Genomic DNA, 21,574 nt, shown 5'->3' with positions numbered 1-21,574 from the left:
TCTCTGCGCCCTGCAACCAGCAGGGGCCCACGGTGCCCACTCCTTGCCTCCCCTGAGGTGCTTGGGGCGGCTCTTGCAGGTCAGCCGGCCGGTGATGGAGAACATACCGTACGCCCTGCGCATTGAGACTGCCCAGTGCTGCCTGATGCTGTCGGCCAGGTACAGGACAGAATGGGGACAGGGACAGGGGACAAGGAGGTGGGCACATGTGGCTGTCAGGCGTGGACAGGGCATCACTTCCCTTCTGGCACCCAACAGATGAGAGGAATTGCTCCTTTCAGTGTCTCTTAACCATTTTGTTGTAAAAACACCTGGCTTCTCTCCTGGAGAAATGTGTGCATGGGAAACGCATGTGACAGGCGACAAGGACTGCACCTTGGGTCTGCAAGACTCCACGGACAGCAGAGCCAACACAGGTGGCCTGTCCACCCCAACACTGCGTCCTGAGGGCGGGGGAAAGATGAGCACTGGCTTTTGCCCTTCCCCTTTCCCATGGGCCATCCCAGGCCACCCACAGAGGAGAGGCTGTGGTTCCAGCATCAAGGTGGCCGCAGACCTGGGGCGAGCGTGGCCTTGCTTATGGAGGCGACTGCACATCTTGTGGCAAGGGGGCTCTCGGGTCTCAGCCTGGCTCAGCACCCCCACTGCCTAATCGCACCCCACGCCTGGGGAAGCCACCACCTGGGAGCTGGGCACTCAATATGGGGTTAAATGCAGGTCCCACAGGGCATGCGGCACTCACTCGGTCACCACTCACTCGATCCACACAAGGGCCAGGGGCAGCTCAGTGGATGGCGCTGGCCTGGCCAGTACAAGGTGCAGGGTCCCATGACCAACACAGGAAGGGAAGAGGGAGAGGAAGGAAGGGAAGGGAAGGAAGGAGGGAGGAAGAAAGGAGAGGAGGAACAAAGGAAGGAGAGGAAAGGAAGGAGGGAAGAAGGAAGGGAGGGAGAGGAAAGGCCTGCATTCTTTCTGGGGACTCCATCCTGTGGCCAGTGTTAGGCAGCAGACCCCAGGAGCATCCCCTCCCCAGTGAGGGTGAGGGGCTCCATCAAGCCCAGGGTAGGAGCTGCAGTCTTGGGTGGGCACACTGGGGGCTCCTGCAGCTGGGTGTCCCCTCCACACAGGGCCTGGGGGTGGCTGTGGAGCCCTCATGTTGGGTGTGAGGTGTGCGGCATGCACACCAGTGCACACCTGTGGAGTAGGGAGTCACACACTGGTCCCTATGCAGGCCTTGGGTGGACACCTGCTGGCCTCAGTGCTCTGCGCTCTCTGGAGCGAGCCCTGTGGTCTTCAGCCGGGCTGTGGGCCCTGGGAGTGCCGGTCCCTCCAGGGAGGGAGGACTTCACCCTGGGGCTCTACGCCCCTCCCCTCCCTTCCCTTTCCCCCAGGTCAGGCACCCGGCAGGGCTGTGTGCTTGGGCCCTCGGGCTCATGTCCCCAAGCAGCGGGACACACAGCTTCCTGCTCCCTGTCCATCCCCCAACCACTTCCAGGGCCATCGTGCTGGTATGCGGGACACATGCACCACCTGGTGGGCGCTGTGAGGCTCTACTCACTGCTGCTGCCTGTGTCCCCGGCAGCCCACAGCCTGGGTGGACGTCACACCCCAGAGAGCACCTGAGGGGTGTCTGTGGCGCTGTGTGGGGCAGGGTGCCCCTGCCTCCCTCTGTCCCCAGTGGTCCATCCCTGTAGTGTGGCCCCCATGACCCAGGCCTTTGTTTTGCCTGGTTCTGCCACTGGCAGAGGGGCCTTGTCCCCTGGCCCTCTCACAGCCCATTGTCTGGGGACAAAGTGATGTGCATGGCAGGTGGGAGGATCCCTGACTGTCCTGCCTGCCTGCCCCCGCAGCTCCTGCACCGAGAGGGATGAGTGGCACAGCTGCCTGAGCAGGGCTGTCCCCGAGGACCATGAGGCCCAGGCTCTGGCCGCCTTCCACCATAGTGCCGAGGTGAGCCACAGCCACGAGATGGGTCCCCTGGGGTTGGGGGCAAGTGGGGACCACACTGACCTCCACCCCCTCCCCAGCTCCGGGAGAGGCTGGGGGTCAGCCTGGGCGAGCGGCCGCCCACACTGGTGCCAGTCACGCATGCCATGATGTGCATGAACTGCGGCTGCGATTTCTCCCTCACACTGCGACGCCACCACTGCCACGCCTGCGGCAAGGTGAGCCAGCGACACTGTGGGGACCCTGGGGGGCCCATGCCCACCTCCACCACATGAGGAGAGGACATTGGCAGTGGCACCCGTGGTGGGGAGGGTGCTGCATCACGGCTCAGGGTGCAGCATGGGCGGGGGGGGGACTGAAACACCTGCTGGGAAGTGCAGTGCAGCCTGGGGCACAGAGGCAGGGGCCATGAGGGTGGACACTGGCCCCCTCTCACATCTGGGGGTATGACGGTCACCACACACGTGTCCCCTGGTGCTGGCCTGCAGATCGTGTGCCGGAACTGCTCGAGGAACAAGTACCCTCTGAAGTACCTCAAGGACCGCATGGCCAAGGTGTGCGACGGGTGCTTCGGGGAGCTGAGGAAGAGGGGCGGGGCCGCGCCGGGCCCCCTGCGAGGTAACCATCGGGCTCAGGAGCATCGGGTGGGGGCAGCTCTGCCGGAGCCACCACATCCCCAGGAGCTGCTCGTGCAGGGAGTGAGGGGGCTCTGTGAAGGGACAGAACTCGGAGCATGAGGCCCCTTTCAGGGGAGCTCTGTGGCCCATGACCAGAGGGACTGTGGGGCCCTCAGGAGCCCATGGTGGAGCTGGGAACTGGAGGGAAGGGTCTGAGATGGGGCCCTGGAAGCAGAGCTGGCCCACAAGGGGTGCGGTGCTCACGGGCTGGGTTGGAAGGAGGGCAGGTGCATTCCTCCCTGGGGACTCTGACATCACTGGGGCTCAGCCATCCCGGCCCGTGTCCTGGGAAATGTCCCTGCCTCCCACCGTGCCCCCCACCTGGTCACCGCTGTCCTCTCCCTGCAGAGCGGCCCGTGACCATGAGCTTCCCACTGTCCTCGCCCCTCTTCTCCTCGGGCAGTGCCCTCTCCTCCGTCTTCCACAGCATCAACCCCTCCAACTTTAAGAAGCAGAAGAAGGTCCCGTCGGCCCTGGCAGAGGTGAGGGGGCAACACAGACTCCTGGGGATGGGGTTAGGCCTCCCAGCCCAGCCTGGCCACTCTCCCTCCCTACGAGGATCAAGGTGTACCTCAGGGACAGCACCTGCTCCCTTGGGACGTGCTTGTCCCTGGGTGCAGCTGACAGATGCCTTAGTGACTGAAGGGTGACCCAAGGCAGGGCAGGAGGTGCAGGAGGCACCTCCTCCTCTCCTCTTCCTCCTGCCCTGGAGCCAAGACCGAGTGCTGCAGGGACGCCCAGGCCACTGGGGCTCTGGGTCACTCAGTACCCTTTTGCTTCATCTCACTGGGGCCCCATGGGGTTCAGGGTGGTCTCAGGCGGCCTGCGGCTGTGTGTGGGACACCTCGGCCACCCTGCAGACCTGGCTAGGTTCTGTCTCCTGTAAGTCATTCACATGAAGACTCGTTGGCCCAGAACCCACAGTTAGCAGCTCCATGTTCCCATGAATACAATCCAGAGCAGACGGCAAGGAGTGTGGACAAATGTCAGGGAAAGAAGGATTAACATGGGGGAGGGGCTGTCCAGTAGCGTAACTCACGAAGATTAAATATCTTAGAAAGATCTGCGGCTGCATGGCAAGAGCTCACCTAGCATTCAAGAGGCCTGGGTTCATCCCCAGCACTAGGAAAGAAAATTTCAGAAATAACACATACATGGTGTAGGAAAAAAAAATTTTTAAAGCACCAAAGAGTATATGATGGAAAGTGAAATGTGTGCCTCTCCGGCTTCCCTCAAGATCCTTCAAGAAATTTTCTTGCTACTGGGTATGGTGGTTCATGCCTAGTTCCAGCACTTGGGAGGCTGAGGCAGGAGGATCACCAAAAATTTGAGGTAGCCTGGGCTACACAGTGAGTTCAAGGCCAGCCAAGACTACACAGCAAGACCCTGTCTCAAAAAATCCAAACAACCAGCAGTGAGCAGACCCCTGTGAGATGTGGAGGGGGTGAATGAACACATCAGCATCTTTGGGTGCAGTTCCGTGACTTGGGAGTGGGTGTGCAGGACCCTGAATATGACCCACTCCCTGTGGTGCCCCGCAGTCCTGGGCTCCTGGGTCCCCGAGTCCCATCCCCAAGCCCCAATGGGGACGTGCAATGGGGACAAGCCCTGACCTTGGGTTTCCTTTGCAGGTGGCCGCCTCAGGCGAGGGCCTGGCCATCAGCGGCTACCTCAGCCGGTGCAAGCGGGGCAAGCGGCCCTGGAAGAGGCTGTGGTTCGCCATCAAAGGCAAAGTGCTGTACACCTACACGGCCAGAGAGGTATGGGCTGTGCCTCCCCTCCCCACGAGGCCCCGGCCCCTCGGGTCCCACACACCATCTCCAAAGGGGCAAATGAGTCCCCAGTGCTGTCGTTTAGGCTGGCCTCGAACGCGTGGCAATCCTCCTGCCTCTGCCTCCCCTGTGCTAGGATGACAGGTGTGCGCCACGGTGCAGGGTGTGGTTTGTCCATTTCTTTCTCTAGGGTGACTGACCACACCAGTAACTCTCAGGAGAAGTGAAGTTTGTGTCTTTATAACACAACTTCCTTTCACTTCTAAAACGCAGCTGGGAGCCCTCAGACCCACTGCTCTGGAGGAGCTAAAGTGGGGCCATGGTGGTGGTGGGGCTGGAGAGTGGCCCAGGCTCCCTGGGTGTTCTGGCCCCTCAGCAGTGGCCTCTGTGGGTGGAGTCCATCCTGAAATGGGACCCAAGTCACCTGGTCCTCTGCAGGGGGCTTGTCTCGGAGCACACTCTGCCCCTCAGGGTCACGGGACCCAGAGAGGCAGCTGGCAGAGGCCTCTGTGGAATTCAGGAGCCTCAAGCGCTTCTGCACTGAACTGGGGCTTTCTTCCCAGGTCCTCATCTACTCGGAAGAGTGAGAACACCCTAGTGTGTCTTGGGAGCTCCATCCTGAGCGGCAGCCACGTGGTGGGGGGTGCCTTCCATGTGCCTCAGTCTTCCCTGCCTGGGCCCTTGAGCCCCCACACTGACCTGGCCGCAGCCTCCCCTCCCCCAGCCCCATCTGAGCTGTTTGGCCAGACACAGCAAGCAGGGAAGCAAGGGGGGATGCCCTCAGAGCAGCAGGGGTCACAGCGGTGACCACACAGGCTGGCTTTTAAAGTCGGATTTCACTGGGCACAGTGGTGCACGCCTGTCATCCCAGCACTCTGGGAGACTGAGGTGGAGGATCACAAGTTTGATTCCAGCCTGGAAAAGAGCAACCTACCAAGACCCTGTCTCAAAATAAAAAGTAAAAAGGACTGGGGGTGTGGCTCAGTGTCCAGGCCCAGGGTTCGACCCCCAGTATCTTCTGCCTTTGTGTCTATCCTTGACCTCCACTTGGGGCTGCATGGTGAGTCTCTATGTTGGGTTCATATGTCCTTCGACTTCATTCTAAAGATTATTCCAGGCCCTCTAAGTCTTCGGTTTTCATTACAGCCCTGTTGGTTTCTACTCCTCCAAAGCTCTCTTTGATTATGACTGAGGTTGTTGATCACCTGGAGATCAACTTGGAGCAAGCTGTTGTCCTGCCAGTGTCAAATCTCCACCATGGACCTGGGGTCACCTTCAGTTCTTTCATTTCTCTTGTGATATTTTGCATCTTCTCGTCCAAAGACCTCAACACTTCTGTTCTTAGCTTCTGCTGACTTTATTCCTAAGTTTTTTATTCTGAACACTATGTGAGTGGAGTTGGTTTTATTTTCTAGCTGTCTGCCACTAGTGTATAGGAAGGTGATCGTCCCGTGACCTTGCTAACATTCATTAGTTGGAGTGTTGTTTTGTAGTCAAACATGTTCTTCACAAGCACAGGCTGCTTTACTGCTTCTTTCTGGTCTTTTGTGTTTCTTTCTCTGGCCTCCCTGCAGTGGCTTAGGCCTCCGGCACTGTGGTCTGTGCATCCTGATGTTCCCATCTTAGGGGCAGTTCAGCAGCTCGCTCTTCAGTGTGACATTGACCGTGGGCATTTATCTTTCTACCCTGAGCCAGATTAAGGAAGTTCCCTCGGACTCCAAGTCGGCTGAGACTCATCATCATGACTGAATGTTGAATTTCATCAAATGCTTTTTTGTTTTTTCTTTTTTTTTTTTGGTACCGGGAATCAAACTCGGGTCCTTGCGCTTGCACAGCAGGCAGCAAAACCACGGAGCTAAATCCCTGGCCCAAATGCTTTTTTCTGATCTTTCCATCTTTGAAAATTGTTTCAGAATTTTAACACTCATCCTGCTCCCCTTTGTTCTCATCCCACAGCTGTCCTGGCGTGCTCATTACTTCTCTTTACCCTGTGTTTTTATAAGCTACATGAACACGTGTTCTCCATTTCCATGCATGCACATGAGATAACATATCTTCACGGATGAGAATCTTTCTTTTCCCACCGAGTGCTGTTTCAAGCTCTGTATGCATTCTCGGGTGCATCTCATCAGTACAGCTGCTCACAGAGCAGGAGCTGGGGCTGCCCACGGAAGGCTTTACATCAGGCCTGAGGAGTAAGTGTGGTCTCAGAAGAAACTAGGGAAACTGAGTCACTGGAGAACAGACTCAGCGGAAAAAATGTTAGAAGTTGCCCCAAAGCCCCAGATCTGGCTCCTGCTTTCTAGCTGTGTCATCTTGGGGCATTGCCTTTTCTGAAGGAGACAGCACCTTCTAGGATTGTTGTGCAGATTGAACAAAATAAGGAAGATGCAAATGCCTGACCTCAAAATGTCAGGTTTCAAGCCAGGCCTGGTAGTGCACGCCTGTAACCCGTGAGAGGCTGGGGCAGGAGGATCCCAAGTTTAAGTCCACCCCAGGGAACAGCAACTTAGTGAGACTTTGTCTCAAAAAATAAAAAAGAGCTCGGTGTGCAGCTCAGTTCGAAGGCCCTGGGTTCATTCTTCAGTATTGGTGGGGGGAGGGGGCGGAGTTTTGCTCCTTCCAAGGGCTGACCCTGGCAGGATCTGGGTGACAAAAACACAGCCAGCGCTGTCCCTGTGAGTGGGCCATGCTTGATGCTTGTGTCCCTCTGCCCTGCAGGACAAAGTGGCCATGGAGAGCATACCCCTACTGGGCTTCACCATCGCGCCAGGGAGGGAGGAGGGCAGCAGCGACCCAGGCCCCATCTTCCATCTTTACCACAAGAAAACGCTTTTCTACAGCTTCAAGGCTGAGGATGCCAGTGCTGCCCAGAGGTATGGACGGGGAAGGCCCGAGTCCCCTCACTGCCCTGAGGACAGTGCTGCCCTGCCGCTGCCACCAGGTCCTGGAGCCATAGGGTTTCCAGCTGGGTTCTTGTCCAGGTTCTTGACTCCTAAACAAAGAATTGAGCGGGACACCAGAGTAGCTGTGAGAGCAAAGATTTGTTTGAAAAACAGAACAGAAGTTCCTCCTCACAGGGCGGGCACAGACCAGGAGCAAGGCTCTCAGCCCCAGTGACTTGGTGCTGGGTTTGAAGCCTTGGGGTTTGGAGTGGGATTGAGGAGCTGGTCTGGGGTGAGACTCCCACCAGTGAGTGGCGTGGCTCGGCCGCTTGCAGGGACAGAGGAGTTCTTGACCTTTTTGCCCCTTGGAAGAATTGTCACAGTGGTCAAACCCACAGGGGTCAAAGCTGTAGACATGGTGATTGGGGTCGGGGTTGCCTAGGACGGAAGAAGTACACTGGGCAGGAGCCGAGCCACTGGTGGCCTTCTCATTGTGTTTAGACCTGAGCGCCCTTAGAAAGTGGCTCCAGCCCAGAACACGGCTGTGAGGGCACCTTCCCACTGCTCTCCGGCCTTGTCCTTAGCCACTTCCTGCCTCAGTGTCACAAGGGCAGAGCGACTGTAGTGATTCATCCATGCAGGAGGGAGCTGACCCAATCCCCATTCACACCACGTCCCTAGTCTTCTGCTAAACATAGAGAGCATGTGTGAGAAACAGGTAGGAACACAAGGTGGCCCTGGCCTCCAGGCTGTCACCGTCACCCTGTGACCTGAGTCCCCGGCAGAGCCATGACCCGATGTTCTCTGTCTCCAGGTGGATGGAGGCCATGGAGGACGCCAGCGTGTTATAGCAGTCGCCCAGTGTGGAACTGAAGCAAGTTCATGGCTAGACAGGTGACCCTGCCAGGAGCCACACCTCATCCCAGCCCACCTGGAGCATGGCCGGGGACTGGAGGAGGATCGCCAGACCTGGCTTCTGTTGTCATATTTCCCAGCCCATCGTGAATTATTTTCTTACCCAGAAGTGAGCTAAAATGGAGTAACATGAAGATGTGGAAACCAGTAGCAACTTCAGGTAGAAACACAGGCTTTCAGTAGAAACAGCTTTTCCGGTTTGTCCTCAAAGTAGATTCATCACCTTTCATGGTGGCCACTGGGCCTCAGGTGACGTAAGTGGCAGCAGTGACAGCTGCTGTCCTCAGAAGCACTTTATCGTCCTGCTGAGCTGCAGCCTTCAGTTCCAAGTTTCCTAAGCCTTTACTGCATCCCAGGGACACCAAGCCACCCAGGTCACTGTCCTCCATCCAGCAAGGATGAAGCAGGAGGATCTTCCTCCAGCTGAGCATGGTGGGGCTCCCTCTGTCTCTCCATGGCATCCTCCTCGGAAGATGGCATCAGCTCTAATTTATTGCGTGCCTTTCTGCGCCTGCCACTTTCATGGGCAATGCGAGTTTACGAACCTGTCCTTCTGCAGATACACTATTTCCCAAAAGAAGTGAAAAAAGGAGAGAAGATGGGACTTCAGAAGGTGAACAGTAGTGGCTGGAAGAAGAGACGCTACGCCCTGGGGCTGGGTCCCTGCCAATGTTGCTGTTGGGTTCTGAGGGCACCGATGGCCAGGGCAGCATCCCCGGCAGGAATGTGGCCACAGGCAGCCTCTCGCTGCAGACATTGTAAAGCACCACTATCTGAGGACTACTTATTTACATTCAATATCTCCAGGGAAATGTTTTTTTCTAGTTTGCAGTTCTTTTAAAACGTTTACATTAAACATGTCCTGATTCAAAGCAGGGAGCAGACAGATCTTCTGTTAATGCCTGAGGGCTCATTTCCGTTGGAATCACCTCACTCCCAGTCAGTGGCCCCATCTGCAGCTTCGTCTCCTGCAGTTTTAGCCATGCAGGGTCAACTGTGGTCTGAAAATATTAAGTGGAAAATTCCACAAATAAACAACTCATACGTTTTAAATAGTATTTATTATAATATATTGGTTTGGGGTTTGGGGGGTTGGAGAATTTTTCTGAGACGGGGTCTTGATATGTAGTTCAGGCTGGCAGTGATCCTTCCACTTCAGCCTCCAGAGTGCTGGGATTATAGGTGTGCACCTCCCTGCCTGACTGTTACAGTATTTTGTTATAATTGTCCCACTTATCATCGTTGTTACTAATCTCTTCGTGAGCCTAATCTCTAAATTAAACTTGTACATATAGGGAAAACCCAGTCTGTACAGGCTTCAGTGCTGTTCATAGCATCAGGCATTCCCTGGGGTCCTGGGATGTGTCCCCCAATAAGGGGACTGCTGTGACAGGTAACAGGAGTATCCACCCCTGGCCCTTGTCAGTGCCTAGCTCCAGATAGTCTTTACTGCATGTTTTTGTGGGACGGGGCAGCACTGGGGACAGAACCCAGTGCTTATGTATGTGGGGCGAATGCTCTGGCCCAGCCACACCCGTGCCTCCTTTTACCTCCTAACACCTGTTTCCAACGCTCTGCAAAGAGGGAATGTTTACACTGATGGACCTATTGATGGTCTCCTACAGGGAGCCCATGCAGCCACAAGGACCCTCCTAGGCGCCCGGCAACAGGTTGGGGCCATCCTTTTGGGGACACCTGGCTCCTCAGTCACACACATCCACATTCCCTCTGACTTTACAGCCCACCTGGAGCAGCAGGGAGAAGCCCCTGAGCTGGTCTGAGGCACAGTCATCTGCAGGGTGCCCTACTGGAGGGATGGCTGCTTACCTCATCCCAGGCACAAGCAGCCTGTAGCACCCCCAGCAAAAGAGGTGCCGCCCACTGTGGCCCCAGAGCTCCGTCCTCTGTCCCTTCCTCCTGGAGTGAGGGAGGACACAGACTGAACATGCAGCTGTGGTCCTAAACCTGTGACCCCTGGGAGGGCATGGCATCCTCACAGCCCATGGGCCCCACTCTCTGATAGGATGGAAGGACAGGACCTTCCTCTTCATCCCGGGAAATGGCTCTGCAGGCTGAAGGCCTCTGTTCATCGTCTCTTTTCCTTTGTGGTGTGTTGTTTTGTTTTGTTTCTGTTTGGTTTTTTATTTTTGAGACAGGGTCTCACTCTGTAGCCCAGGCTGGCCTCAAACTCAGTAGGATCCTCCTACCTCAGCCTCCGAAGTGCTGGAATTATAAGCATGTGCCACCACACCTGGTTCCAACCCTTCACTTGTTTGACAGCGTCAATGCTTTCACTGAACACAGAGGCCCATGTGGTCACCAAGGCTCCTGAGGCTGAGCCAGGGTGGCAAAACCAGTCCTGGCTGTGGTGTTTTCTGCTGCATTGGAGGGCATTCTCAGCGATTCACCTGTCCCTGTGGCCTCTGTGATCATGGAGACCTGAGCTCCTACACAGGCCTAGTTGGTACGGGGCACAGATGTGCCCATGCTGAGACCTCTGTTCACAGAAAGCACAGGAAATAATCAGGAAATCAGCTCAAAGCAGGAAGTTCGAGGCAGGGCGAGCCTGGCTGAGGAGCAGACTCCTGGGGTCTTTCTGACCCACTGCCTCAGGGTGGGCTACAGGAGGCCACACTCGGCCGCTGCTGCCCCTGAACAGCCACTGAGGACAGCAACTCCTGCACAGGCCTGAGCCCTCTTAGCCAACTGCAGTAGGGTCCCCACAGGTCTGAGTGCTGAAGCCTGGTCCCCAGGACTGTGCTTTCAGGAGGTGATGGCACTTTCAGGGTCACTGGTGTGTCCTGGAGGGGACTGTGGGACCCGGCTCTTGCTGGCTCTGACTTCCTGGCTCATGTGGGGAGCAGTCTGCTCCACTGCCATCCAGCTGGGCCTCCCGATATGGGACCAGAGCATCAGAAGGGAGTAAGCTCTTCTCTTTATAAGTCAATGCTTTCTTGGGCCAGGCATTTAGCTCAGTGGTTCTACCACCTGTCTCACAAAGGCAAGGTCCCAAGTTTGATCCCTGGTACCAAAAAAAAAAAAAAAAGTCAGTGCTTTCTTGCATTTCCTTACAGCGATGGAAAGCTAAGCCAGTCACCAGGGCTGGGGGCTCACCTAGTGGCACCGTACACACCTCAAAACTTCTGGAAAAAGACTGCAGTTTGGGCTGGTGAGATCCCAGGTCTGTGCCTTGCCAGGGAGTTGGGATAATCTGTGACAGAATACATCAGGGCAATTATTTGGCCATCTATTTTATAGACGAGATGTGATTAAAAACTATGGCAAGGGCTGGGGATTTAGCTCAGTGGTGCCACTGCCTGCCCTGCAAGTGCAAGGACCCAAGTTCGATCCCTGGTACCAAAAAAAAAAAAAAAACTATGGCAAATGTTTAAATTTCAAAAATATTACACATTGCCATGAATTCCCTCCAAATCCTTCCCATTGCTGTGAACACACTTAGCCCATGGTTCTTGGCACTTTCTGAAGCAGCTCTTAAGTCCTCTTTCCTGAATGTCTGTAGTTGTACTGTCTTGGCTGCCTTGATGTCCTAAATCAATTAAAATGTTTACCTTTCATGGTAATTTTGACTTTGGAGAAGAGCCAGGAGTTGGACAGTGCCAGATCCAGTAAATAAGACGCTGCGGACACAACATCATGTTTTTACCAACCTGCTTTATGGTTGGATAGCACTTGGCAGCAGCATTTACCATATTTTTTAACACAACTGATAGACACTCATGAAAGAGGACTTCCAGAACTTCTGTAGAAAGTGGCAAGAATGCTGGGATAAGTGTGTTGGAAGCGAGGGGGAGTGTTTTGAGCAAGATCAATGGCAACATGTCTTCTACTATAATAATTTTTAAACAGCTGTAATAATTTTTTAAATATTCACTGTATCTTTTGATCACCCCTTGTATTTGTTGTTACAGGAAGTGATGTGAGGAGACTGACTTGATATTAGTGATCTTTTAAGCTCCTAATCAAAAAACATTGTTAAACCACAGCTGAACAGCACCAACTCTCAGGATTCTTAGCAGAGCCTTTCTGTGGCCAGCAGCAAGGATGCCTTATGGGCCTGAGCCTTGATTTTCACTGAGTTTTCCCCAGAGACCTGCTGAGGTGAGTTCTGTTGCTCTCCCCATTCTGCAGATGAGAAAAAAGGTCAGAAACATCAGGTCACTTTCCTGGGGGTCACACGGCAGCTACTGGCACAGTCAGGACCAGCGAACATCAAAGCCCACACTGCACCTGCCTCCCAGTGGGCTTCTTCATGCTCCTGAAGGCTGCAGCAGTTTCCAGACACCTGCAGTGCAAATTCCCAACCAAATCTTTGGACCATTTTCTTCAAGGTCTGAGGATGCAGCTCAATGGTAGAAGTGCGTTTAGCATGCATGAGACTCTTGGTTACATCTCCAGTACCAAAAATTAAGTAAGACTTTTTGAGACATGGTTTCACTATATGTTCCAGGTTGGCCTTGACCTCACCATGATCCTCCTGCCTCAGCCTTCTGAATGCTGAGATTACAAGTGCGCACTACTACACCTCGGAAAAATGTTTATTGCTAAACATTTTGTGGGCCAAGGTGAAAAATGACTGTTGCCTTTCACTGTAACCATAATGTCACACTCACCATGTCACACTTGCCATAGTGGTAGAGTGCTTGCTTAGCATGCAGGAGGCCTTGGTCCCATCCCTATCACTGAATAAACAGGCAAACTTAACCTATCAGTAGCACTGGAAGCCTTGAAGGCTGTTGTCTACATCAGTTAAGGTGACCAGTTCAGGGTTCAGCCAGGAACCCTGAGGGGTTTGTATTTTTGAGGCAGGGTCTCACTTTGTAGCCCAGGCTGGCCTCCAATTCTGGCTGCCCCAGCCTCCCAAGTACTAGGATTACAGGTATGCGATACCATGCCTTGCTGCCCTGAGGGCCTTTTAATTTTATTAGTACCGTTTGCAATACATAATGATTACACCATTGTGGGGAGCTAATACATGTACATAACACACCTTTTTTTTCTTCCCCTCCTCTCCTTGCCCTTATTTCTTGCTCCCCTTCCCATTTGCAAAAGATCTATCTGTTTCCTATTATCTTTTATTTTGCTCTTTAAATTATTCATACTTGGGGTTTCTCATGTGAGAAACCATGTGATATTTAAGCTTGTGTGTCTGATTTACTTCCTTGGCATTACAGTCCCAATGTACATCCATTTTTCTACAGATGACTTGTTTCTCCTTCTTTACAGCACAGTAGTACTCCATTGGTTATTAATAACCCATTTGCTTTATCCACTCATCTCCTGATCGACATATAGGTCACTTGCAAGATTTAGCTATTATGAATTGTACTGCTATAAACATGGGTATGCATGGGATCACAGTAACATCCTTAACTCTTTTGAGAATATGCCTAGAAGGAGAATAGCTGGCTTGAATGGTATTTCTACTTCTAGCTTTTTGAGGACCCTCCACACTGATTTCCATAGTGGCTTCATAGTTTACACTCTCAACAATGCAAAAGGGTTTCTTCTCCCTGCAGCCTTGCCAGCACTTGTTACTTGATTTCTCCATGAGGTCTCTCTTCCTGGGGTAGGGTGGAATCCCCATGGAGCTGACAGCCAGCTGCAGGCCCTGTCCATATGCTCCCTCCACACCCTCCCCCCAGCCCCACAGCCAGATGAGGCCTCAGGACAGATGCCTGCAGGGCCTGGGCCTCTCAGAAACCCAGCCACATCACCATCTGTGGAAGGCTTATTTTCAGGTGTTCTGGAAATGGACTCCCACACTTGCCTGACTATAAATGCTCAGAGCAACTTGGATTGCCTAGGTGGTAACAGACTCCACGGACGAGTCAGGCAACCTGAGATGCACTGATACTTACTCCAGATGGTCAGGGGGCATGATGGAAACTGTCTCCTGGGGCTGCAAATGCCCAGGCACCCCTGGAAGGTGAGGAAGGGGCTGGGTGTCACGCTCGAGGCTGTGGGTAGGCAAAGGGGGCCTGGACTCTGTGACGCCATTCTGTCACAATGCCAGGTGTGGCCCAGCTCTAAGAACTAGATGCTGGTTACAGAGGGTCAGAGCACACCCACTCGGGGACAAGGGATTACAGGGAGGTGACTGTGCCTCAGCTACTTGGGAACAGCTGGGTGGATGGGGCTGCCTGAGACAGGAGCGGGGAAGGGGGGGGGGGGCTCGTCCCTGGTAGCAGGGAAGAGCAGAGTGCAGTAGCAGACAACCAGCGAGCAAAGGTGGAAACAAAAGCTGTAGTAGGGCCAGGTTGCTCAGGACCACTAAACTCCCCTTCTCAGAGCATGGTATTCATTTCCTCAAGCCCAGAGACCTTGGTGATGGCCTCCTAAGCAGAAACGGATGAAGTAGCTCTGGGTAACTGTTGGGGATGTCTTAAAAATGCCACTTTGCTTTCTTGTGACACTCACTCTTGGAAGGCACCTGCCACACTGTGACAAAGCCCAGTCCACACTGTGTTCCCACTGGGGCCGTCAGGCCAGCCTTTCAGGTGACCCAGCTCTAGGTCCACTGTGGCTGCAAACAGTGACTGTTTTTAGGCCACTGAGTTGGGGTCAGTTACACAGCACCCTGAGGACAGTAGGCAAATTAAAAACATGCAACCCAAAGAATAAGGCAGCTCAAGAGGCACTGGGTCCAGAAAAATCTCAGCCAAATTTTGGAAGATGGCACTATGCAGACACCAACTGCAGAGGGACATGCAAGGGCCACACAAGCGGGACATAGCTTGGAGAGGAGGTACAAGGTCTGAGTCCCACTTTCCCTGCATCTGCACAGGAAGCAGGTTTACTCTCTGGAGAAACACAAAAGCTGGGGACCGGGGTGCAGGAGGGATGGCTCTCCAAAGCACATACACTCACAGGGGGCTCCTCCCCACCAGCCCTCCCGAGTGGGTGATATGACACAGAAAGCAGATGTCCTCTGGGACAAGCACTCTCAAATGACGAGTGGGAGCAGGTGGTTTTTCTGAGACCATCACCTGACTATCTTTCATATTTTCAGGACCCAGTCTCCTACAAAGAGCAAGAGCTGCAGCTCTAACAGAGTCCACCATGGAACCACTGGTGCCCATCTCTGAACAATGATCAGGAGGCCCGGAAACACTCTTCCTGTGTCCCCATGGATATGGCGTTCTGCCTCCTGAGTAACCTGATGAGTCTGTACCAGAGGCCAACAGTGACAGAAGCACAAGGTGGGTAGTAAGAGTCCTTGAGGGCAGAAATTGTGGTTTACAAATGTGAGCCAGGGGGTCTTGGAGAAGTCACCCTCCCTGGTTAAGCCTGCCTCTTCAGCTGCAGAAACGGGATAAGAGCATCCACTCCCGACAATTACGGTGAGATTAAGCAGGCTAACCGTGTGAGGAGTGCCTAGCCTGGCACTCAGAAACCATGCCTGAGCCAATACCAGAGGCTTTCAAGTTTATTTCATAGAGCGTATCACAATTATACAAGTAATACAAACAGTTGCTGGCCAAGTAATTACTACGTACAGTAACAGAGCAGAAACTACTACAGAGAAATTGGTACAAAGCCATGCTAGGTACTTCCAAAGGTGATTATTGTGTTCTCAGTCTGAGGCATCAGCAACTGCTCTGCGTTATAGCAGGGGGATACCCCAAGGCCAACTAATGGGTTGTGGTGCTGGGACTCAAACCCAAGGCCTGTACATATGAGGCAAGTGCTGCTGAGCCATATTCCCCACCTCAACTGTAATTACATCTCCAGAAACAGGACCATTCCTAGTGAAATCTTTGGGCTGGGACCGTTGCTCAGGGGTAGTGCACTTTAGCATGAGCATGAACCCCACCCCTGGACGTCCCTTCCTCCCAAAAAGGTAAAATGTCAGCTTGATACTAATTTGGAAATTTCAGTGCATCTGCAACTATTGTTTAGAGTTTGATTTCCATTGAATCAACACAATGTAGATATAAAATAACCCTGAATGGCAAAAAAGCATATCCACTCTGTGCTGGGTACAAAAGTACACAATCCAGTTCCTGGTGGCAGCTCCTAGACAGGTCAGTGCTTCCTCACAGGGCAGTCTGTGAAGCACTGTGAAAGCCACATGGGCAGTGAAGCCATTGCACCTTGCCGGTTTCTCTGCAAGCACCAGTACAATGTGAGCATTTGTGGTTGTCCTGCGCTGCCGCCAGAAGCACTCAGCCACTGTGCACAGGGACAGGGACAGTGAGGGCCCATGGGGACAAAGCAGAGCTCCACCCAGGGCTCCCTGATACTGCACCCAAGGGTGGCTCTGTCGAATTCTGTCACTCCAGACAACATTATCCCTGGGGATCAACAATCTCCTGGCGTGAGATCTGAGCTCTCCAGAGCTCAAAAAATACTAATGTAAACTGCATCTCAAGAGATGAAGCCACAGGAGTCATTTTGTTTCATTCTGTTGCTCACATGTGCAGATGGGGTTCAGGCCTGGGCGCACTGTATCTCCCATCAGAGCTCCCAGGCTCACTCCACCTGCAGCTGTGTCCCAGAAGTGCCCGACTGCACCTTGCTTTTAAAAGCTGGTAAAGCAATGGTGAACGTTCTGTCAATGCACCTGTAGGTGCTGATTAACAGAAACCCAGAGAAGAAAGTATGGCTGGCACAAATGAGCGGTGTGCCTTGTGTGACTGTCAACCCTACCACCGGTTATAAAGCCACTCTAAGGCAGGAGAATTTCAAGTTCGAGCCTAGCTTGGGCCACTTAGGGAGTGTCTCAAAAATAAAAAAAGGCTGATGATGTGGCTCACCTGTTACCATCTGGGACACTGATCCTGCACCTCAGGAAAATAAAGTTTAAGAGTCTTCATTCACAGAAAATTCTAATCATCTTAGCTGCTGTTTAGTATTTTTTACAAATCCAGTACAATTTTTAATGTTTCTCCCAAAACCTACTGCTGTTGAATTTCTACAGTGTATAGAAGCACTATTTAGGATTAAAAACTTAACTTTTGAAAAGGTTCACAGCAAAGCAGCCCGTGTTACCAGGCTTCGCCGTTAAGACCCAGTCAGCGAGGCAGCACGTGGCCTTCTGCTCCGTCCCTCACCCTCATCATCTTCCCCCTCCAGGCGACTTCCAGCTTGGCAAGGAAGGGAAACGGTGTGGAGAACACAGGCGAATACTCAAAGCACATAGTAAGCATTTACTCCGCACAACCCAGGAAAGTGCAAGAAAAAAATCCTGCGAACGAACATTCCCGACCCGCCATCTGGCTCACCGCACCCCGTCCTGCCCAGATCCCGGACCCTGACAGCAAAGCCGCACCCGGAAGAGGGAGACCCCGACTCCCGCTCCTACGGGGACCCCCAGCCGCCTACCCCCTGAGGGGTGGACCCCCGACTCCCGCCAAGGGAGATCTTCCGCAGGAGGGTCCTCGAACCCTGCACCCCAGGGAAGGACTCCACCCTCGATACCCTGCCCAGAGAAGGGGACCCAAAACGATCTCCGCCCGAGAAGGGGACCCTGACCCTGAGGAAGGGACTTCGACCCTGATCCCCGCCCCGAAGAGGGGACCCCGACCTTGATCCCCGCCCCAATAGGGGACCTCGACCCCGATCCCGAAACTGAGGAGGGAACCGACCCGACCTGCGCCCGCGCTCGCAGGCCCGCCCGGCGGCCTCGGACCGGGAGGAGCGACGCGGCGTCCGCGCGCGCGCAGCCAATCGCGAGCCGCCCCCCCGCCGGGCAGGCGCCGGGAAGAGGAAGCGCCGCAGTCGCCCTCCTCCTCAGCGCGCGGCGGCGGCGGCCGGGGTCACGAACTCTGACCCCCGCGACGACAACAACCCGCCGCCCCGCGCCCCCGCCGCCGTCCGGTCCCCGCGCGCCGGGGCGCCGCGCCGCACACCCGGGCCCCGCCCGCAGGCCGCGCCGGGCCGAGCCCCCCCAGGTAAGCGGCGCCCCAACCGGCCGCGGCCTGGCCGCCTCGTGCCCTCCGCCCTCCGCCCTCAAGCCGCGAGGCGCTGGCGAGGGTGCGCCCCGCCTCGCGCCTGGCCCGCCGCCAGGCCGCCATCTTGCCGCGCGGAGACGCCGCGGCCTCCGCCCCGCCCGCCTCAGCCCGCTCGGCCCGCTCGGCCCACCGCGCCCTCATCTCCCGCTGCACCCTCGGACCCGGTTATGGCCCGCGCCCGCCACGTCCCGCCGCCGCCTTTCCTGAAGGGAGGGAGGAGGGGAGGGGGACGGCGGGCGCGGGCAGTGACCTTCTGAGCGACGGCTGGGTTGGCCAATAGGGGCCCAGAGAGGAGGGTCGGGCCCGCAGTGCCGCCTCCCGGGCTCTGCTGATTGGCTCTGGTGAAGGGGGCGGGGGCCCATGGGTTTGGAGCCTGGGCGGGGTCGGAGGACCGAGGAGAACCGGGCCGGCGGGCTCGGGTGCTGGCGGTAGCGGAGGGCTGGGGGGGGGGAGGCGGTGCCGGGCCGGGCGTCCCGGGCGCGCGTGCGTGTATGCGTCGTGCGTGTGGGTGGGGCGGGGCCACGGCACCTAGGAGGGGAGGGGAGGAAGGGCGGTGGCGAGGCCGGGAAGGGTCATGTTATGCTGGGCTCCAGTTCGGTAGAAAGAGTAAGCAGAGACCCGGAGAAACCCAGCTGTCCGTGAGAGGGCCCCGGAGTCATTTTGCGGGGCCCAGCAGTTCTCCGGGAGGCGACGTGCGGGGCTGGGACCCTGCTGCCCAGATCTCCAAACGCGTGGGTGGGATTGAGTGTGCTGTCGCTATGTGTAGACACGCACACGGGTACAGGCATCCACACATTTGCATCCACACAGATACAAGCATGCGTGCATACATGCATGTGGGCGTGCAGTTATGCACGTACATGCGTGCACACAGGCATGCAGACACATGCACTTGTGTGCAGACACGTGTGCACGTGCAGACACGAATGCACACGCACAGGCATACATACACATGGACACACATGCGAAATGAGTGGCAGTGCTTAGCAGTGCTGGGGTTAACACTGGACACCTCTTTGCAGTGTGGTTTTGAGTCGGTAACAACCTTTCGGAGCTTCGGTGTCCTCATCTGGACAGTCCCCTAGAATGAAAGATGAAGTGAGTGAGTGTAAGTAGTGTAGAGAAGCTCCTCACATAGAATACCCAGTAAAATATGGGGTTGGTGTCTTGAAGTGCATGGTCTCCTAGCCACTGCGCTCCTTCAGGAATAAGAACAATAGCATTTTTAGGCAGTGCATTGGAACTCTGGGATTTGACCCTTGTGTTTTCAACTACTCATTTGGCAGGCAGCCGGTCCAAAAGTGTATTTGGAGGCCAAGGTGAGAGGAGCACGAGTTGGAGGATAGCCTGGGTGACACAAGACCCTGTCTCAGAAAAAGAAAAAACGTGGAGTAAATATTATGTGGAAGTACTTTGTGTGAGTACTTGCAGTTGGCAGGACTCTTATGCAGGCGTGATGATGTCTGGGCCCCACCAGAACCCATGAGTCAGCAGAGGCCCTTTCCTCCTCCCTATTGAAACCTTCCCAAGGTTGCCATGGTTTTCCTACCCGGCTGGGCCCTTGCATTGTGGCTTGCCAGGCATCCCAGGATGTCCCCTGCTGGGCCTCACCTGGAAGAGCTGTACTTTCTCCCCTCCAGTCTTGGGGGTCTTGCCTCCCTTCTTAGGAGTCCTCTCTCATCTCCACCACCAGTTGGAATCAAAGGTCTTGGTCGATTTTGTGTCACTTTGCCCTGCAACCTCTGGCTCTGTGTAACCACATGCACCCTGTTGGGACTGATTAGGCAGAGATGATTTTGCTCACCCTGTGTGTGCACCAGCGGTCAGCAGAGTGCCTGGCACCATCTCTTGACATTAGTGTTGTCACTGATAACAGTTGCTGCCTGTTCATGATGTCTTTCTATGGTACAGGTACTGGTCCAACCACACAGCGGCACTACCCTGCCTGGAGGTAAAAATGGATGAGAGGACCCATTTGCATCCTTATTTTTCCCACAGATATGCTGATTTATCTTAAGGCAAGAAAAGAATAATTTATTAAGTTAATTATAGATTTAACTACATGAAAATTAATAGGTTCATGTGTGAAAAAAATAAATAGCCTAAGTATCATTGCCAGGAAACAAAGCACAAATCTAACATGATTTTCTTGAAATAAAAATTCTCATCTTCGTTCCTCTTACCACAGGGGATCAGAGAACAAGAAGAGGCTGTCGTGGGGTGGCAGGGAGCCAGAGCTGAAAGTCTCTATAGCCATTAATAGCGAATTCTTATCTTGTCAAAAATGAATTGATTCATGCAGTGGGATTATGGAAAATCACCTTTTAATTGCTTTTACTGAGGTTAAAAGCAAATTTTGCAAAGTATGTATATGTCAAGCTTCCACTGGACAGGGCTGGGGATTTAGCTCCGTGGTTCCGGCGCCTGCCTCACAAGCACAAGGTCCTGAGTTCCATCTCCAGTACCAAAAAAAAAAAAAAAAAAAAAACCAAAAAAGCTTCCACTGGAAATTCTGGTGAAATTCTGGTGAATATGTTGACTTGTTTTATACAGCACAGATGTTTAAATAAAATGTCTTACACTATTTTAAAAGACAGCAATAGTCGAATTTTTTTTTTAATTCTTTGTTCATTTTTGGGTGTTTCTTTCCTCTCCTGTTCAAGGATTTTTGGTGTCATTTTTTTCAACCCTTGACTCCTTGAACTAATTAGGGGAACCAAAAAAAACGATAGTTTAATAAAAAAGCTGTATATTGTCTTACACCATTAAGTTGCTTATATATTGCTTCCATTCTTTTTTTTTTTTTTTGGTACTGGAGATCGAACTTGGGTCCTTGCGCTTGTGAGGCAGGCAGCCGAAACCACTGAGCTAAATCCCCGGCCCTATATTGCTTTCAATCATTGTGTTTTTGGTGCCTTGAAGTTTTGTGATTGCGATCATGCCTGTGTAGAGAGAGAACCCTTTAGATAAGGTCTTGCTATGGCACCCAGGCTGGCCTTGAACTCCTGAGCTCTGGGGATTCTCCTGCCTCAGCCCTCTCAGTAGTCCAGACTACAGGCTCTTGCTGAGCAGTTTTTCATGCTTGTCTTCAAGAAGTCAAGTGTGGCGTGAGGGAGACAAAAGACTTAAGTAGTTCCCCGTGTCCTGGGGAAGGGAGATTCCCGCTGGGACTGGGGCTGGGGTAGGACCCACTCATAAAACAGGGCAGTGAGTGTGTGTGACACCACTGCCTGAGTCTCTGCACACTGAGGTCTCCTTAGAATGTGTCTTCAAGCACCTGCATGGGCTCCTTTGGACCCAAAGCACCTCCTAGAGGGGCCGCACATGTCACCTTGTGCCACCACACAGGGAACATCAGTGATGAGGCCTAAGATTGCCCAGCTGCACCTGTCATGCAAAACTCC

General features: G+C 54.0%; 2 protein-coding genes across 11 annotated transcripts in view; both read left to right on the top strand.

The window, feature by feature from the left end:
* Fgd5 (FYVE, RhoGEF and PH domain containing 5) overlaps positions 1 to 9,249 on the top strand; it is a 66,075-nt gene extending 56,826 nt beyond the window's left edge. For all 3 annotated transcript variants that reach the window (XM_004870480.4, XM_087196814.1, XM_004870479.4), the window contains exons 14-21: positions 80 to 159; positions 1,851 to 1,950; positions 2,028 to 2,165; positions 2,436 to 2,565; positions 2,973 to 3,106; positions 4,256 to 4,384; positions 7,118 to 7,272; positions 8,096 to 9,249. In XM_004870480.4, the coding sequence (XP_004870537.2) occupies positions 80 to 159; positions 1,851 to 1,950; positions 2,028 to 2,165; positions 2,436 to 2,565; positions 2,973 to 3,106; positions 4,256 to 4,384; positions 7,118 to 7,272; positions 8,096 to 8,132 (903 nt within the window). In that variant the 3' untranslated portion in view covers positions 8,133 to 9,249. The remainder of the gene's footprint in view (positions 1 to 79; positions 160 to 1,850; positions 1,951 to 2,027; positions 2,166 to 2,435; positions 2,566 to 2,972; positions 3,107 to 4,255; positions 4,385 to 7,117; positions 7,273 to 8,095) is intronic.
* Positions 9,250 to 17,903: 8,654 nt separating this feature from the next.
* The window catches only part of Nr2c2 (nuclear receptor subfamily 2 group C member 2), a 75,188-nt gene continuing 71,517 nt past the window's right edge, over positions 17,904 to 21,574 (top strand). For 4 of the 8 annotated variants that reach the window (XR_015445671.1, XM_013067725.3, XM_004870470.4 and 1 more), the window contains exon 1: positions 17,973 to 18,110. The gene's annotated coding sequence lies outside the window, so the exon portion shown is untranslated. Of the gene's footprint in view, positions 18,111 to 18,727; positions 19,588 to 21,574 lie in introns of those variants that run through there. The other 4 variants (XM_087196817.1, XM_087196815.1, XM_087196818.1 and 1 more) reach the window with 3 other exon arrangements.

This window comes from Heterocephalus glaber, unplaced genomic scaffold, assembly GCF_053883595.1.
Source record: "Heterocephalus glaber isolate CG9 unplaced genomic scaffold, H.glaber_assembly_v1.0 deba00001615, whole genome shotgun sequence".
NCBI lineage: Eukaryota > Metazoa > Chordata > Mammalia > Rodentia > Bathyergidae > Heterocephalus > Heterocephalus glaber.
Note: the sequence above shows the minus strand (reverse complement) of the source record. Positions and strands in the feature narration are given on the sequence as shown.